This window comes from Typopeltis vanoorti, chromosome 4, assembly GCF_054136105.1.
Source record: "Typopeltis vanoorti isolate ZY-2024b chromosome 4, IOZ_Tvanoo_1.0, whole genome shotgun sequence".
NCBI classification, from domain to species: Eukaryota; Metazoa; Arthropoda; class Arachnida; order Uropygi; family Thelyphonidae; genus Typopeltis; species Typopeltis vanoorti.
The window spans coordinates 62142977-62163864 of record NC_143552.1 but is presented as its reverse complement, the minus strand read 5'-3'; the positions used below and the strand labels follow the sequence as shown (position 1 = coordinate 62163864).

At 34.4% G+C, this 20888-nt stretch overlaps 1 protein-coding gene across 1 annotated transcript in view; it reads left to right on the top strand.

Moving 5' to 3' along the window:
• The window catches only part of Mtpalpha (monolysocardiolipin acyltransferase Mtpalpha), a 255626-nt gene that overhangs the window by 177238 nt on the left and 57500 nt on the right, over positions 1-20888 (top strand). The window contains exons 12-13 of the mRNA XM_090391226.1: positions 2215-2437; positions 6910-7119. Coding sequence (XP_090247352.1) covers positions 2215-2437; positions 6910-7119 — 433 coding nt within the window. The remainder of the gene's footprint in view (positions 1-2214; positions 2438-6909; positions 7120-20888) is intronic.

Sequence of the window (20888 nt, the reverse complement as noted above, 5' to 3'; positions counted from 1 at the left end):
TATATATCCCTAAATTTAACATTCGCTATTGAATAATTAATAAGTGATTTCATGTTCAACAAGCAGCATTTCAGTATTGGGCAGAATTGGTTATTTATATTAAATGAATTTGATAATCTTTGAAAAAAGTGCTTAAATGAGGCAATATCTGAATGTATCCCTAGTGTTCGAATAATAAATAGGTTGGGAGTGAAATGGATGCAACATTATTAAACAAGAAATCTACAAGAAGAGGATGATATGGAAAGAATATCTTGAGAATAAGGGTAAAAGGAGTTATGAAATATATAAAGTAACAAGAAAGTTGTGGCTAGAAAAGTAACAAGTATTGTGCAGAAAGCTAAATCAGAGTACAAAAAGAAATTGGCCATGCAAGCTAAAGGTAATCCAAAAGAATTTTATCATTATGTCACAAGCAAAAGAAAGAATGAACGTGAAAGAATAACTTAATCGAATGCAGATGGTACTCAAGTGTCTGAAGCTAATGAGATTATTCAATTAATGAACGCTCGCTTTGCGAAGATATATCAACCAAATGCATGTAACCTAGCGTGCAGTGCTACTGCTACATTGGATGAAGAGTCAGAGGTTCATGAAAATGAGGTTGAAGAGCTGTTCCGTAACATGGATAAGAATTTGTCTATAGGGACAGATGGAATATCAGCCAGTTTGCTAAAGGAATGTTCAACCGAATTGGCTAGGCCTTTCACATGTTTGTATAACTTGAGTCTCATCTCGTGAATGGAAGGAATGTACGACAGTTCCATTGTACAAGGGTGGTACAAAAACTGATGTGTTGAACTACGACCTATCACTATCTCTGGTTTGGTAGTGAAGATTTAGAGAAGTTGGTAAGAACTCACATACAGAAATAGGTATACAAACAAGGTATACTCTGCAAGGGACAGCAAAGTCATGTTTTAGCAATTTGCTCATCTTTTAGTACAATGTTACAGCTGTGTTGGATGAAAGGAATGGATACACTATGATAATGTTGGATTTTTCTAAGACATTTAATAGGATACCACACAAAAGACTGTTGCATAAACTGGAGAATATGGGATTGGAATATAAACTCTTAACTTGGATCAGGTGATGGTACAGACAGATATCAAAAGTGGTATACAGTGGAAGTGAATCTGCCAGATTTAAAGTGCCCAGTGGTGTACCTTAGGGTTCAGTCCTTGGGCCATTATTGTTCATTCTGTACATTAATGACATCAGGCAGGGTCTAACATCAAATGTGCAATTGTTTGCCAATGATGGGACGATAGGCAGGGCAATCAGGGATGCTACTGATGTTCAGCACTTACAAAATGATTTGAATAGGCTGAAAAATTGGTTAAACGAAAATGACTGTCAGTTTAATGTTAGTAAGTGTAAAGTTATGCATTTTGACATGATTAGATTTCCAGGGGCATATTATATTGGCAGGGTTATGCTACAAAAAACTGAGGAGGTAAGGAATCTTGGCATATTGGTGGATAGGAATTTGAAGTTCAAAGGTCACATCGCAAAAGTTGCAAAGGTAACTCAGGGGATAATTGCAATGTTGAAGCGAACCTTGACATGTAAGGATAAGGAAGTCATTTTGCTTCTTCTTCATAAGGCTTTGATAAGACCATACTTGGATTATTGTGTGCTGATTTGGTCTCCTGGATTCTTTATTTCAAGGGAATAAAGAAGCTGTGGAAAGGGTGCAAAGAAAAGTTGCAAAGATTATATCCAGATTATGGGAATTAGATTATGTGAACAGATTGCAAGTATGTGGATTACAGACTCTGGTTAACAGGAGGAAGAGGGGGTGATATGATATAGGTCTATAAAGTTTTGAATGGGTATTATAGGATAGCATCTGATGAAATTTTTTGTTATATTTGGGGAGAGAACACTGGGGCATCCATGGAAGTTAAGTTTGTTCACAGTCAAGAAAGGAGTATGAGCTAAGTTTTTTTTCTCACAGAGCAGCGAGTCAGTGGAATAGTTTGTCTTGAGGTGTAGTGAGTGCATCTAGTGGGAATGAATTTAAGGGAAGGTATGACAGCTGATTTGGATAATTTATAGTCTCTCTCAATGAGTCCTTGACTCCCTGGAGGTCTCAGATAATAATATGTGATCATTTTATTTATTTATAAATGATAGAAATATTTTTCACATTACTCAAATCATTGGTCCAAAATTTTTTTTTCCTTTTTTTTTTCTATTTTTTTGTAGTTTTGAGAAAGATCGTTTCCTCTCTAATCTTCAAACATCACTGGACTATAGAAATTTTGAAAATGTGGACATGGTTATAGAAGCAGTATTTGAAGACCTAGCAATTAAGCATAAAGTATTGCAAGAAGTGGAGAAGAGAGTTTCAAATGACTGTATTTTTGCCTCAAATACATCTGCTCTTCCAATAACAAAAATTGCCGAAGCTAGCAGAAGACCAGAAAAGGTTTTGTTTTATTTATTTATTTATTTATTTGTCTGTTTATTCATTTTGAATCACTATTAATCAGTGTTATTATGAGTTCGTGAAATACTTCAAGAATTCTGCCTAATACTGAACTACATTGCATTTACAGCAAATTAAATTACTGTCACAGCTGTCTTGCAATATTGCTGATTTTTACTGTGTTAGTTACAAATTCTTTTAAGTGGCTTAAAAAATTAATACTAAAGAAAAAAATCAACAGAAGGACTAGATCAAAAAAATTTTTTAATTTTCTCTATGTTTAAGCCTGTTGATGTTTCGATTTGAATAGAACAATTGAAATTAGATAAAGAAGAATCCTTTATATTGCTTTCAATATAAATATCAGTTCCTTCTAGGATAGTCTTTACCATTTTGCTGAATTTTATAATTATTTACTTTTACAGATATGAGTCTTCATTGATGAAGAAAAGCCATTAATAAATCTATTAATTTCTTAAATTTAACCATTCTCACTCCAAGTTCAGTTCCACAGTTATACCCAAAAAATGCTCTGCAATTTCAGTTTATCATTAGTTTATCTTTCTCTCTTTCTTCCCCCCCCTTGAGTTCACATACTAGGTCAGTCGAACATCATATAAATATTGCACAGTGATCTTTCCTTTCTTCAGTACTGCATGTTCATCTTTCCTTTTGTTCTTTTCATGCAGTCCCTGAGAAGATGATATCCTACAAAAAATGTACTTCACCTCAACAGTGCACACTTTCTTTCATTCCTTAAACTGATTTCCTCTTTTACAATCATTGCAAACTCTGCAAAAATCTCTAAGCATATTGTTATTATTATTATATTATGTGGCACCTCTATAATATCCCAGGATACATCATGAGAGTTTACTCTACATTTCATCTTGCAAACTAATTGTACGTTCTGTGACAAGTTTTCCTGTTTTGTGCTCACTCCATATGAGACTGGCTAACTCAGTGAGGGGGGGGGGTCGTAAAGGTTCCTAATCCCATCATGTGTATGTTGCATCATTTTTCTACTATACTACAGAGACTAAAATATATAATTTCATAATATTCAGTGCCTTCTATTAATATTGCAACATCATAACTACTAGATTAGATACAGTGATCTCTCAATTATCCAGTAGTATGGAAGAATCCAGTGGCTGGTCAATTAATTAGATGTATACAGTTATGTAGTGCTGCTGTACCAGTAAGATGACATTCTATCCCACTAAAGCAGTGTTTCTCAAACAAAATTTCCGCAAAAGGTCTTTAGGGGGTCTGTGGCAATTTTCGGCTATGCATCATTAACGCATGGAATAAAATTTAAGTTTGAGATCGTAAAACATTCCTATTGTATCATGGAGTTAGGTGTACAGACATCTGCAGGCTGTGTAATATGTTTCTCAACAAACAGTGCAATTAGAAAGAACTGGGATAAAAATGGAACTAATGAATCGCATGACCCCTCCAACATAAAATGCTGTGTAGTAGACAATCAAAACCACATGGTGCACTGGCAACATATGTTTTGTTTGAGTGAACGTGTTAAAACTAAGAAATATATAGTAAATGTGTTTCAGATATAAGGAATTTGGTTGAAGAGAATTAGCATTTCAACTGAACTTTCGGCTTGCCTTTGTCAATTAGTAGCGTGATCTTTTGTTAATACTGCACCAATCATATGAACGTCTTCATAGCTGCTTTATCTCTACTGGCTTACTATTGCTGTCTGTTTTGAGTTCTGCTTTCACTAGCCGTTTGTTGAAGGACCGTTAGTTAAATATGGTAATTTTTTTTTAGCTTTCAAATTCTTAATTATGGATCACTGGTTAAAGACTGGATTTTTAAAATGCGCAAAAGAGAGGAACATAGTAGATATAAGTAGCTGTCAGCAACAAGAAAATGTTGATATTGTATCTGGATCAAGTGAAATTGATAAGTGTGTGTCATCTTGACATCTCTAAAGAACCAACTAGGAAGAAGATGAGAAAACTTTGTAAGTACGATATAAATTACTTGAACTGTGGATTTTCATGGACAGGAAATGAAGAGGAACCTATTCCATTATGTGTAATTTGCGGTGAAACTTTAAAAAATGAAAGCATGAAACCATGTAATTTAAATCGCCATTTTGAATCGAAACATAATGAATGCAAGGACAAACCTGTCGAATTTTTTCAAAATAAACTAAAAAATTTAAAAGTGATGTTGATCGTGTCAGGAGGTGAAAACATGAAGTCTTTAGAAGCTTCATATCATGTGTCACTATTAATAGCAAAAAAGTGGTGCAACGGAAACAATTGGTGAAACTTTGGTCAAGCCTGCAGCAAAAATAATAGCGGAAATTATGATCGGAGATTATGCAAAAAGATCTTTTGATTCGATTTGCCTTTCAAATAGTACCGTTCATCGAATAATTACTGAAGTGGCTGAAAATATAAAACAAACATTGTTATCCGATATACGTAAGAGTCATTATTATGTGTTGCAGGTAGATGAATCCACCGACGTTACAAATTTTGCAAATCTTCTAGTGTTCATTAGGTACGAAAAAAATTAAAAATTCATGACTACTTTTTATATTGCCAACCCTTGCCAGAACATACAACAGAAGAAGAAATATTCAACAGTATAAATACCTTTATGCATCAAAATAAGTTTGATTGGAAAAGTTGTGTTGGAATAAGCACAGACGGAGCGAAATCCATGGTCGGATCTAAAAAAGGGCTTGTTTCAAAGATTCAAGCTGTTGCACCAAATGCAAAGTCGACACACTGCTGCATACACAGGGAGGCTTTGGCTACACATATGATGTCTACAGACCTTAGAAGAGTTCTTGATGAAGCTGTAAAAATCATAAATTATATTAAAGGCCATCCTCTAAACGCCAGACTTTTCTCTCAGCTTTGCAAAGAAATGGGAAGCAACTATACACAACTTTTTTTTTATACCGATGTTCGTTGGCTTTCTTGTAGAAAAGTCCTTACTCGTTTATTTGAACTTCGGAATGAACTACGAGTTTTTCTTGATGAAAAGTTTGAATTGAAATTGAAAAAGCATTTACATAATTGGAAATGGCTCAGTCAATTAGCATACCTGGCAGATATATTTACTGTATTAAATAGTCTTAATTTATCTTTACAAGGCAAGGAAATTTCTATATTTCATGTCCATGATAAAGTGAATGCCATGTTGGCAAAAGCGGGTTGGTAATGGAGAATTTGATGCATTTCCATCGCTTCATGAATTGCTCGCAAGTTCAAATGAACAAATTTGATGATGATGTGAAAATTACTATCATGCAGCATTTAAAAAGCTTACAAATGAATCTAGAAAAGTATTTCCCAAAATTGGAATTAATATTGAGTGGATAAGATACCCTTTCAATAAAAACAAATTTATGCCAAAGGGTCTATCGTCAATAGAAGAAGAACAACTTTTAGAACTAACTTCTGATGGTTTCCTAAAAAATAAATACAGCAAGAATATGTTATCATCATTTTGGCTACAAATACAGAATGAATTTCCTGAATTAACAGATAAAGCTCTAAGGTTCATTTTTCTATTTCCAAGTTCATATCTGTGCGAAGTTGGATTTTCAGCCCTTGTAGATATTAAGACGAAGAAGAGGAATCGCATTATAGATGTCGAAGCACATCTGAGATTGAAATTAACAACTATAGAGCCAGATTTTGCTGAAATTTTATCTCACCATAAGCAATTTCACTCCTCTCATTGATGATAAATTATTTCAAGTAAGTAAAACTTTATAGTATCTTTTATAAAGTTTGTTCTATTAAAAAATAAATCATATTTTTTTGTTTACATGAACATATAAATTCAAATAAAATAGATATTTAATTTTTTAATATTTTAAATTAATTTTAATTAATTTATTCGTTTTAATAAATTAATTTATTTTTTAATTAATTAATTAAGGGGTACTTGGTAATAATGAAAATTTAAGAAGAGGTCTGCAGATATCTGAAGTTTGAAAAACACTGCACTAAAGGAATGGTTATAGGAGGATTTGGATAGTTAAGATCTGGATAACTGAGTGCTCACTCAAATTGTATATAAATTTTGAAAATATATTAATTTGTCCTATTTCTCAAAAAACATAAATGTGATTACTACAGACCATTGGATGTAGGAATTGTCATCCATATAGAAATTTATTCATACATGAATACAAAAAAAAAAGGAAGGAAAAAAATAATAAATATTTACATAAATAAAAGCATGTTCAAGTTAAAGAATGTTTACGTAGAAAAATCAGTAGGAGAGAGAGATATTTCTTTGTTTTGATTAAAATTTATTTATTTACATCTGAATGCTATTTTTCTACTCTGCAAATATAAAAAATATTTGCAGAATAATAAGAAATGAATTTTCTCTAATCTGCTTTATTTTACTTGATTACTTTGTTTTTGAATATGTATTTATTCTGCAGTGGTATTGATTTGCATTAAATTCAGGTGGTTGGAATGCACTACTTCTCACCTGTGGATAAGATGCAACTTCTAGAAATAATTACCACAGAGAAGACATCAAATGATACAGCAGCTGCTGCTGTTCAGCTTGGTCTAAAACAGGGCAAAGTAGTCATCACTGTAAAAGATGGACCAGGCTTTTATACCACTCGTATCCTTGCACCAATGTTAGCAGAAGCTGTTCGTTTAATTCAGGTAATGTGTAATATATGCAAAACATAAAATTATCATTTATCATTTTCAAATATTATAGGAAGCCAATATTGTTATTTCATTTTTTTTATATTCATAATTAACTTATAATATTGCCTTTAAGATTTTGGACCACTCATTCATTTGTGTATTTGGACAGTCACCTCTTATGTTTTAGCAACTTATGCCCATATTGGTGTGTGTGTGGGGGGGGTGATTAGAGAGGTTGGGTTACTAGGAACGAAATCCTGAAACTTCTGTAAGACTGATTGACTAGCCTTTAAAAGTCCTTTATAAAGGTTCCTTATGTTCTAGTGAACTTCAAACTTGGGTCTTTTTTTTTTAATCTAATTACATTGTTGTTCTAACTGCACTACAGAAATGCAAGATTATAAACCATTTATGGAAAAATGGGAATATTTTGCAATTTGTTATATCCATTTTAATAATAATTTTTAGTTTTGTGTTTCATACTTTAGTGATGACATTCATGGAATGTCATCACTAAAGTAATTTGATTGTAACTTGATAAATGAAGTAAAAGAATATCATTTTGAAAATATACCACTCATTGGCTAACAACTATATATCCTTTTATATATCTTCTACACACAAAAAGATATATATACACACACCTTTTATTATTATTTTTTTTTTTTTTTGTTTAAAAATGATTAGTTATTTACATTTATGATATCGAAGAATATTGTGCTCTGTGGTATCAACCTTTCCCTCGTACCTCCTAATATCCCTGTTTTTTTCAGTTCTCTGTCCAGAGGACTGACAGATTTTTTTAAAAAAAAGTGTTAGCAACATTAAAATGATATCATCTTCAAACATGTTTCATACTAATACCTTTTTTTTTTTTTTTTTTTCCCACATTATATCATAGAAAGCTGTTGGTCAGCTGTCAATGGATATAAAATGGCTGTAAGTGGAGTTTTTACAGTTGTTGGAAGTCACTCCGACTTGCTGATCAAATGTTAATGGCTTTCAGTGTTCACTGCAGTGCAATGCATTTTCAGTCATTTACCTAGTGAATAGGAAACATTTAAGTTCACTAATATGTAGTGCTATTTTAGATATTCATGATGTATTGGGTGTGTTATTCTGGGAAGTTTTCCAGTGATGTCTACTGTTGGTGACAAAGACCACTTAGGTATGTATTAATAACTCCAATACTATGTAAAAATGTAGTAACACCTTCACTGTATTTTTTGGACACTAAGTCAAAATCGTGTCTTAACATCAACACTTTATATTTTTAAATCTGTCATTCTTTTAACGCAAAAAAAGATGATTTGCAGATACTGCATAATTATCAGTATTTATTGGCTTATATTCTTAAGTCATTTTATCTCCCACATCTAATGAAAATCTTATCTGTCATTGAATTTCAACCTGCTGTCATCATTGTGTAAATATTTTGACAGTTTAGATTGTGACTTTACTGATATGCAAATGACTGCAAAATAATTAACCCTGTTTTCCTTACTTGGTCATTCCATCTAAACATAGTGGCATAAAATATGTTACATGGATTTGAGAAATAAAGTAAGAGTTAGTTCTTCAATAACTATCAGACTGGAAAACTGTCTTTATTTAAACAAAAAAAGTAAATTAAGAAATTCTGAATTAAAAACTCAAGGAGAGCTAAATCATTTTGTGTGATTGCTTTTGTGTGTGTATATACGGATGGGTGGATTGGTTTTGAGGGGGTCTGGTCAAAATGCATTTCACTGGTATTGGTCTATGTATTCAGGTATATGCTCAGTACTTATTTATGCTTCTTAGAAATTAGAGCTAATATACTCTTCCTAAGAAAAGAAACAAATCTTTATATCAAATAATCCTTATGTTACTACTCATTGAATCCTTTCTAAAGCAGAAAACTTGCATTCTGTCCATAATTACTAAGAAAGCAGTTTTCTGTCTTTTCCTTCAACACTTGCATAAAGTTCTCCTTCTGTACTTTGGCACACAACACTCTCTGGTTATTTTAATTATTCTTAAAAATGTCACCACAAGAATCTTATTCAGCCTGAATACAAACAGTGTCCTAGCATGAAGGAAATTTTGTTAGTTATTCTGATACTATGCGCTACTTTTTATCCTCTTCTATTAAAATGCTATTTATCCTGCAGTTTGGAAATTAGTCCTTTTAGCACTCTGTTGTCCTTACTTCGTCAGCCTTTTCTAAAATAATAGAGAAATCGGTTGATGCTAACAGGAAATCTCTTTACTAATAATAAATAAATGAATATGTTTTCAGAGCTCCTACATAGTTATGATACTGTTAGTAGTTTCGCTATAAAAATTTCTGTCTGGGATATTATTGAGACCATCCCTTTTATATATTCAGTTGACTGGGTTTGGCATGAAGATCTCCAGTCTTGTGAATCATATCCTGTCTTTTACAACTGAGTTGCTCACTTTCTTGTTGCACAGTATACAGGTGATGATGGTGGATGGATCTTTATCCTCAGCCTTTGCAATTAGTTCTAGGATACCAGAGTACTATGTTTTTTTTTTTTCATCTGTAAATCCAATTTACAGCTTTTCTGATGACTCCGTTGTGCTTATTACTTGACAAACCATGCACTACAAAATTAAACAATTCTAGAATATCTTTGTCTAAAACTTTAAATAGTGATCTTCAGTGGGAACATCTGATAACCTTGTTAACCTTAATGCTTAGGAAATTCAGTCATGCCTTATTTCTCATGGGAAGGGGGGGAGGTCTTTGATTATTATTACTCAAATCTCTAGACAAAGTCAGATTTCTTTATTTTGGGTTAACTTCACACAACTTTAATCATTTAGTGATATCATATGTACCACTCCCTTATCATCTGTGAAGATCCACATGTCATTTTGCTTCTTAAGTTCATCCAAATTGAAAACCTGTCCAACTGCAGAAAATACTTTTCTTACATCTTGAAGTGGTACATGTATTTTCTATGTACACTTGACTCTTATTATAGCAAACACCATTATAGAACACTAACTCATTAAAACTACCTACTACTGAAACATCTCAACCAAAGTCCCATATATGCAATGATGTAATAAAAGACATTTGCTAGAACAAACTATCTACTCTTACAGACTATTCTTGTTGTGCCTAGAAGTGAGGAGAGTTTGGGGTGTATATTTCTGTGAATATTATTCATCATACTTAGTATCAGTAATCCTCTCACTCTCACTAAGTCCGTTAAAACACATGGATTGGTGATTCATCACTTATTCACAATTGTACTTTTTAAACTCGCCAAATAAAAATCCATGTGGAGATAACACACTCAGAACAAGAAAAAACTTGTTGATTATATTATTAGTGCCTCTAGTGCAGTTGGAAGAATGACGGATCATGTGCCCTTTAGTTGGTTTGATGCTCATTGTGAAGAGTGAAAACTTCTTGTAGGCTTTTTTTCAGTTGAAGGTAATTTAGCCAATCTCATATTGAAGTAGCAGATGGTTTCTTCCAGAAACTCAGATTCTTTTTTTTTGTTCTGCATAACAGGCAAATTGATCAGAGAGCACTAACAAATAAAAATACAAAGTGGTGGCCAGTAGCAGTAGATGGTGTAGTGTAGATATTGTGCGAAAAGAGGTGCAGTTTCTTTGCCTTAAATAAAAAATGTCACTGATATCAGAAGTGCTTAAACAGTACAACTTAAAAGTTGTCTTCATACCTTTCTAAAAAATGTTGCCAAACAGCCTCGTTCTCCTCTCAAGAGATGAAAAGTATGCAGTAAGGTAAGAAACTGGTCAATTAAAAAATTTTTCTTAATTTTTTTCCTTGATGTTTATTAATTGTAGTTCATACCAGATAAGCCATAATGAACACAATGTTTTTATTCAGTATGAATTGTCACTGATAGGAAGGTTAGAAGTTATTATCTCACTGACCACAAACATATGGTATACAGAACTTTTGAAATAACCTTTGTATTTAAGAAAGGACACATGATAAATTCCTAAGGAGAAAAGCTTTTCAAAAAACTAAATCTGTATGGTGTAATGGTGTAAATGGAATTTAAGTTACAAATTTGTTTGTTACTGAAGAGTATACAGGAAGATGGTTTGATATTAAATCAGGTGTAAGACACCCCCCCCCCCTCACACACACACACCGGTTTTATTTATCAAAATAGAAGACATACTAAGTTCGACTTTTATTCAGTTTATTTTGTGTTATCTACATACTATTTAACAGTTTTTGACACAGAATAATTAAAGTATCACAATATTAGGCCTAATGTCATTAAGTCGCTGCTTTCAGCTGCATGTGTATAGTGCTGCCTGTAAGAGGATGTGACTGCTGCCGAACTATCAACACTGCCTCTGGCGCACACATTTATAAGTGCAAGTGAAGAAAATAATTATTAGTTATTTTGAAATTCATGATGATTAAAACCTGTATCATCAAAAGTTTTTCTTTCTGTATTTTTATTGTTGTTATTTTTAAAACTGATTTAAGATAGTTTTAATTTTTATCTGTAGGAAAGCATGCTGTGCCCCACAGTTTGAGAACCACTGGTCTACATCATTCTGGCTAAATGTATCAAAACCTTCTCTAACAATTTCTTGTACCAAAGTAATGATTTCAGCTGATAATGTACATGTTTGAATGATTGCACTGTTTGCTTCATATATTCCTTTCTTTTAGAGCTATATGGTGATCAGCATTCATTTTAAAAATTTATGGAATTTCTAACCATGTTAAAAACACTTTTTTATTATCCCGACGTTTTGATCTTCACATCAAGATCATCATCTGGAGCATACATCAATATACAAGACAAGCTGAGTTACATTATTAACTGTAAGCTAAAGAAAGAATGATTTGATCACATTATTCTACTGGTATGACCTCTAGTGATAAAAAAAAAAAAATACATCAAGCTAAATTCTATTTACAATGACAAGAATAAACATTCTTTCAGATGGTATTCTTTCAGAAACAGTGATGTCCTGTTTTTAGTATTACAATTTTTATTTTTGCTTTTAAGATACTGGATTTTCTTCAGTCCTGTTTATAGTTGTTCTTAGTTAGGAACGTTCCGTGGGTCGAATATATACCTTCCACATGTTTAGGATTTTTAGACCATCATTATTGTTCAGATTGGGGGTGGTTGATAATAATCTCACATGCTTCCTTAAATTTCTGTTCATACCATGTTTTAGTGCAATGTAGACAGCTAGTGCTTTTTCAGTCAACTCTCTGTAAGGAATTCAGGGCATGATCAGAAAGGCCAGCTTCACCATAATTATTATATTTAATGTGTCATTTTTTCTACAAAAGTGGTATGGTTTAAAATAATGGTGGCATTTCCTTTATCGGCTCTGGTTATTACTGTTAGGATTTGTTTTAAGTGATTTTATCGCTATTAATTCGTGTTAAGTAATGTTGCTTGTTATTGTTTTGTTAGGATTTAAAATGTTGGCAATTTCTAAATGTATTTTGTCTGCTATGTTATTAGGGATGAATCTTAGGCCTCTTTCAATATTACATATAAATTCAAGTGTGTTTATTGATTTCGGTGCTATAGCAAAATTTAAACCTTTGTTAAGTATAGAGATATCATCTTTGTTTAGAGAGTGGTTAGATAGGTTGACTATGTTATCGATACCTGTGGGTGATTGGTGGCTCCTGTTGTTTCTTGCTTCTGGTTGGTTGTTGTTGTTCACTGTGACGAACTTTGAATATGGCAGCTAGTTTTGTCGTTCTTTGGAATTTGGAAATTAGGTTTCCTTTATTCGTTTGGAGGATTTGGTTTGCTGTGTTATCCGTAATTTTTTCTAGGATCATCCAGATATCTTCGTTTACGTAGCTTGAAAGTTCAGTTTTTTCTTTTAGTAGCTGGTTTTGTGTTGCCGCTAGGTTCTTTCTGGTAGCTTGGATCTGTTCTCTGAGAAGTGCTTTCTCCAAGCCAGTCAATTGATCAAATTTGAAACTTGAATCTTCAGCTTACTGTATTGATTGCATCACTTGTGGGTCGAATCTCCATGAATTATTGTAATCCTTTCTTTTAGAGTTACACGGTGATCAGCATTCATTTTAAAAATTTATGGAATTTACAACCGTGTTAAAAATGCTTTTTTATTATCCCGACGTTTCAATCTTCACATCAAGATCATCATCTGGAGCATACATCAATATACAAGACAAGCTGAGTTACATTATTAACTTTAAGCTAAAGAAACCATGATTTGATCACATGTTATTCTACTTGCATGACCTCTAGTGAAAAAAGAAAAAAAAAATTACATGAAGCTAAATTCTATTTACGATGACAGGAATAAACATTCTTTCAGATGGTTTTTCTTTTAGAAACAATGATGTAATATTTTTAGTATTACAATTCTTATTTTTGCTTTTAAGATACTAGATTTTCTACAGTCCTGTTTATAGTTGTTCTTAGTGAGGAACGTTCCGTGGGTCGAATATATACCTTCCATATGTTTGGGATTTTTAGACCATCATTATTGTTCAGATTGGGGGTGGTTGATAATAATCTCACATGCTTCCTTAAATTTCTGTTCATACCATGTTTTATTGCGATGTAGACAGCTAGTGCTTTTCCAGTCAACTCCGTGTAAGGAATTCAGGGCATGATCAGAAAGACTAGCTTCACCATAATTATTATATTTAATATTCCCTCTGGTAATCCCACACGTCTTCCCTCTAGCAATCTTTCCTTCACTGTTTACCGGAAACAGACTCATACGGGACAAACCGGAAACAGACTCATACGGGACAATATATACACATAAACTCCTACCACCACCCAACACAAAAACTAGGTGTCATCAACACGATAAAAAAACAGGGCGCTGACAATCAATTCCAACGAACAGGCACTAAAAGATGAATTTAAAATTATCTTTAATACTTTCCAAAAAAATGGATATAGCCAAAACACTATTAACAAAATTCTCTACAAAACCTCAATACAAAACAAAGACAAACCAGACTACAGTAAAATTGTAACCATTCCCTACATTAAAGGAACATCAGACAAAATAAACAGAGTACTACGAAAATACAACCTCAAAGCCACCTTTAAACCTCCTGCAAAATTAAAAAGCTTACTCAACTCATCCGAAGACCCACTTCTCTCCACTAGCTCACCCTGGAGTATACCGGATTTACTGTACTTGCAACATACCATATATAGGAGAAACAGGACGCACAATTCCTATCAGACAAAAAGAACATAAACGACACATTAAATATAATAATTATGGTGAAGCTGGCCTTTCTGATCATGCCCTGAATTCTTTACACGGAGTTGACTGGAAAAGCACTAGCTGTCTACATCGCACTAAAACATGGTATGAACAGAAATTTACGGAAGCATGTGAGATTATTATCAACCACCCCAATCTGAACAACAATAATGATGGTCTAAAAATCCCAGACATATGGAAGGTATAATTCGACCCACGGAACGTTCCTCACTAAGAACAACTATAAACAGGACTGTAGAAAATCCAGTATCTTAAAAGCAAAAATAAGAATTGTAATACTAAAAATAGGACATCATTGTTGCTGAAAGAAAACCATCTGAAAGAATGTTTATTCCTGTCATTGTAAATAGAATTTGCTTGATGTATTTTTTTTTTTTTTTTCACTAGAGGTCATGCCAGTAGAATAATGTGATCAAATCATTCTTTCTTTAGCTTACAGTTAATAATGTAACTCACCTTGTCTTATATGCTCCAGATGATGATCTTGATGTGAAGATTGAAACGTCAGGATAATAAAAAAGTGTTTTTAACATGGTTGTAAATTCCATAAATTTTTAAAATGTTTGCTTCATATATGTTTCCACTTCTGGTACAAAGCAATTATTGAACATTTTAGTAAATACAGCAGTTGTTACCCAGGCCTTTGTATTGGCCATCCAATGTAGCAGCTGTTTTAGATCTTTGCCTTTTTGAGCACGTGGTCTTATAGATCGATTTACTAGGAGGTGTTTCAATATTCGATCCCCTGATGCATTGCTACAATGTAACAACTTGTAATAACTTACGTGTGTAGAGGCTTAAGTGCTGTGAGGACATCATGTTGGAGGCTTAATGGATTTTTTACAACACTCAAAAAGAATTAAAATAGAATTTAATACTTCCTATATTTCGTCCTAGTCACTAGGACATCTACGGGGATTACAAAAACAATTAATGTAACATATACACAAATAACAAACAATACTAAGCCCAACCACGTGGGTGACACTAAAGTCCTATCTAGATAGAGCGCCCTCTAAGGGCAGTAGTAGGTGGCCTGGAATGTAAGATGGGAACTCTGATGATGAGTGTTTCCCAAATCTTCGGAAGCTTAATGCAACCATATTTATTGAGATTTGGTTGGTTTTTGAGAGCTGCTGCTGCTTCTAAGAAAAGTCTCTCTTTCTTGAATTTGCTGTGGTGGAGCATGGTGGTTTTCTTCCATGATACCCTGTGGGTGGTGTCCAAAACATGGTCACCCAAGCCTGAATGGCCATAGTTGTGTTTGAAGATGTAAGACTTGTGTTCCTCTAGACGGATGGATGCTGATTGCCTGTCTGTCCAAAGTATGCCAGCTTACAGGAACAGGGTACTTTGTAAACTCCAGGCAGAGAGAGAGGAGGAAGCTGCTCTTTCGTAGAACGGATAAGGGTAGCCAGTTTGCGGTGGGGCTTATATGCTGTGTGTAGATTGTACTGTTTTAGTATCTTGGCTATTTTTTCGGATGTGCCATGGATGTAGGGTATGGTGATGGCATTTTTAAAATCTTGTTGACGGGGAATGGGGGAGGAGTTGATTATTTTTTTGATACTGTGATCGCTGTAGCCATTGGAGAGGAAAGTGCTGTGTATGTGGTTAAGCTCAGTAGTGAGGGCGGTTCCACTGGAACAAAGATTGTGGGCTCTCTTGGTAAGAATTTTAATAATGCCATATTGTTGAGGGTGGTGGGAGAGTTTGTGAATGTATCTGCCTGTGTGTGTGGGTTTTCTGTATACGGTGAAGGTAAGTGTATCATTAGGCAGCCGTGTGACTAAGGTGTCTAGGAAGGGTAAACAATTGTTCTTTTCCTTTTCCATAGTGAACTGGATTCTTGGATGTAGACTATTGAGATGACTGAGGAAGGAGTCTAACGTGTCTGGGCAATGAGGCCAAATAGAGAACACATCATCTACATATCTTAGCCAGATAGAAGGTTGGAGTGGGGCTGAGTCTATGGCGCGTTTTTCGAAATCTTCCATATAGAAATTGGCAAGGGAGGGGGTGAGAGGAAGTATTAAATTCTATTTTAATTCTTTTTGAGTGTTGTAAAAAATCCATTAAGCCTCCAACATGATGTCCTCACAGCACTTAAGCCTCTACACACGTATTCTAATCATCCATGGAGAAGAACTAGCACGCAAATCCAAGCAATACGGTAAGTCAAAACTACGACTATCTAGGCAACTAAATAGGCTGGCCTTTTTAAAACGATGTCGGGATACAAGAGTGATACCAAACTGCGTTAAAATGAAGATCAATTTCCATTCTAAAAAAGCACTTCGTATATATAACCGTGCCAGCCAAGCATTACTCCGCTAGCAAAACGCCTCTACACATGCTACCCTCGCAGTGACGAACGCCGCCATTGGCTCCTTACATTCAGAGCTCTCCACCGTTCTTAACCCTGAACTTTGGTCGATTCTCTCTGGCATTTCGGAAACTTCCGCACAGAGAGAATTCCAAAGAATAAACACATCAAGAAGTATAGCAACCTTGTGAAAAACAAACCACAACCACAAATTCAACCGCTCCAGACAGTAATAAACCTCTCTTCCAAAAGGCTCAACAACGATGCCGTCAGCGCCCTTTGCCTCGGCTGTAATTTTGCCGTCGCTCCGAAGGAAGTGCAGGTTCTTGATGTAATGGTGAACATCTAACGTGGAATCGGTCGCTTACTGTCGGAGATAGCTAACAACATCAGACTTGACGTAGCCAACATCCTCGCACATTCTTCGCCGCCAAAAAGTAATTTATCATATGCCCAACGCACGGCTCCTGAAACTACGTAAAGAAAAAAGTATCGTCATCACCAGAGCGGATAAGGGTAATGCCACAGTCATTCTTAATACCAGTGAATATAATCGTAAAATGAGCATTATCCTCCGCGATCGCGCTACCTACATCCTGCTAGAACACGACCCTACAAAAACACAAGTTAAGAAACTAAAAATTTTACTCAAAAACGTATCTTCCTGGCCCCCTGATGTCACGAAAAAACTTAAACCTTTCCGCTCCCGTCCCCCCCCCTGAATATGCGGTTTACCAAAAATCCACAAACCCAATTCCCCACTCAGGCCTATAGTAGATGCTACCAATGCACCTTGCTATAGACTATCTAAACAGCTGGCCAACTCTCTGATCCCCCTCACCGGAAGGTCCCCTTCCTATATAAAAAACTCGACCCACTTTAAAGCCCTCACAGAAAATTTAACCTTGAAGAAGACAGACATATTGGTAAGCTTTGATATCTCCTCTTTGTTTACTAATATTCCCTTAATTGATACCTTATCTCTCTTAGAAAACGTTTTTCCCTCTGACATCTTAGATCTCTTTTCCTTTGCCATTAACTCTGGGTATTTCTCTTGGAACAACAAAATCTACAAGCAGATAGAGGGAACTGCCATGGGTTCCCCCCCTCTCACCCCCCTTGCCAATTTCTATATGGAAGATTTCGAAAAATGAGCCATAGACTCAGCCCCACTCCAACCTTCTATCTGGCTAAGATATGTAGATGATGTGTTCTCTATTTGGCCTCATGGCCCAGACACGTTAGACTCCTTCCTCAGTCATCTCAATAGTCTACATCCAAGAATCCAGTTCACTATGGAAAAGGAAAAGAACAATTGTTTACCCTTCCTAGACACCTTAGTCACACGGCTGCCTAATGATACACTTACCTTCACCGTATACAGAAAACCCACACACACAGGCAGATACATTCACAAACTCTCCCACCACCCTCAACAATATGGCATTATTAAAATTCTTACCAAGAGAGCCCACAATCTTTGTTCCAGTGGAACCGCCCTCACTACTGAGCTTAACCACATACACAGCACTTTCCTCTCCAATGGCTACAGCGATCACAGTATCAAAAAAATAATCAACTCCTCCCCCATTCCCCGTCAACAAGATTTTAAAAATGCCATCACCATACCCTACATCCATGGCACATCCGAAAAAATAGCCAAGATACTAAAACAGTACAATCTACACACAGCATATAAGCCCCACCGCAAACTGGCTACCCTTATCCGTTCTACGAAAGAGCAGCTTCCTCCTCTCTCTCTGCCTGGAGTTTACAAAGTACCCTGTTCCTGTAAGCTGGCATACTTTGGACAGACAGGCAATCAGCATCCATCCGTCTAGAGGAACACAAGTCTTACATCTTCAAACACAACTATGGCCATTCAGGCTTGGGTGACCATGTTTTGGACACCACCCACAGGGTATCATGGAAGAAAACCACCATGCTCCACCACAGCAAATTCAAGAAAGAGAGACTTTTCTTAGAAGCAGCAGCAGCTCTCAAAAACCAACCAAATCTCAATAAATATGGTTGCATTAAGCTTCCGAAGATTTGGGAAACACTCATCACCAGAGTTCCCACCTTACATTCCAGACCACCTACTACTGCCCTTAGAGGGCGCTCTACCTAGATAGGACTTTAGTGTCACCCACGTGGTTGGGCTTAGTATTGTTTGTTATTTGTGTATATGTTACATTAATTGTTTTTGTAATCCCCGTAGATGTCCTAGTGACTAGGACGAAATATAGGAAGTATTAAATTCTATTTTAATTCTTTTTGAGTGTTGTAAAAAATCCATTTAGCCTCCAACATGTTGTAATAACTTACTCGATCTTTGCTTGCTTTAAACCCATCTGCTTTTTTCTCAGACTTTGTGATGTAAGTTCGACTAGGTATTTTCTTCCATAACAATCCTGTTTCTTCAGCGTTAAACACTTGATCAGGACAATATCCACCATCTTCAATAATTTTGGCCTACTTCTCTTGAAAATTTTTCTGCTTCTTCATCTGCTGCTGCAACCGCGCCTATAATCTTCACGTTACGAAGTGCATTCCTTTTTAAAAACCAGTTAGCCATCCTTTGCTAGCCGAAAATTCTTTATCAGCCTAGGAAGCAGTAGAAGATGGCTCCAATTGCTTCATCTGTTCATAAAACCGAAGAGCTTTTTGTTTAATTAAATAACCATTTATAGGAATTCTTATTTGAGTTAATTCTTCAATCCAAATTACGAGCACTTGTTCCATTTTTTCCTAATAAAGCATCTCTTGAGTACGATAATAATTTGGCACTTATGCCAGAAATGACAGATTTTCTTATTGTGACTTCATTCTTTTTAATTGCTCTTATAGTAGACTCACCTAAATTAAATTTACCAATCTCCTTAGATCCTTCTCCTTTTGCTATGTGATCGATCTAAAATTGCACTTTTCATTTCCAAAGAAATTGCTTTTCTTTGGTGCTTTTTTTTCTCCATTGGGCTAAATTAAATCTTTAAAATAAAAATCGGCAAAATTTAGACTTATGATAAAAAAAGACTTACTCACATGCAAAATTAAACTTCACGGACACTCATTGCTTACACTTTACTCACGTTACGCCAGAATGTGCTATAACGCATTGTTCATTATGTACAACGGGGAAACCCTGAATTTGCATGAAATATGCAAACCATAAAAAGAGACCCAAGTGTATATACAGAATATGTATGTGTATGTATATGTATATATGTGTATGTATGTATATATGTGTATGTATGTATGTTTGTATATATGTGTGTGTGTATGTATGTGTATATGTTTTGTGTGTATATGTATGTATGTATGTATATGTTTTGTGTGTATATGTATGTATGTATGTATATGTTTTGTGTGTATATGTATGTATATGTTTTGTATGTGTGTGTATGTATGTATATATGTTTTGTATGTGTGTGTATGTATGTATATATGTTTTGTATGTGTGTGTATGTATGTATATATGTTTTGTATGTATGTGTATGTATGTATGTATATATGTTTTGTATGTATGTGTGTGTATGTATGTATATATGTTTTGTATGTGTATGTATGTATATATGTTTTGTATGTATGTGTGTGTATGTATCTATATATGTTTTGTATGTATGTGTGTGTATGTATCTATATATGTTTTGTATGTATGTGTGTGTGTGTATGTATCTATATATGTTTTGTATGTATGTGTGTGTGTGTATGTATATATGTTTTGTATGTATGTGTGTGTATGTATCTATATATGTTTTGTATGTATGTGTGTATGTATGTATATATGTTTTGTATGTATGTATATATGTTTTGTATGTATGTGTGTGTATGTATCTATATATGTTTTGTATGTATGTGTGTGTATGTATGTATATATGTTTTGTATGTATGTGTGTGTGTATGTATGTATATATGTTTTGTATGTATGTGTGTGTGTATGTATGTATATATGTTTTGTATGTATGTGTGTGTGTATGTATGTATATATGTTTTGTATGTATGTGTGTGTGTATGTATGTATATATGTTTTGTATGTATGTGTGTGTGTATGTATGTATATATGTTTTGTATGTATGTGTGTGTGTATGTATGTATATATGTTTTGTATGTATGTGTGTGTGTATGTATGTATATATGTTTTGTATGTATGTGTGTGTATGTATGTATATATGTTTTGTATGTATGT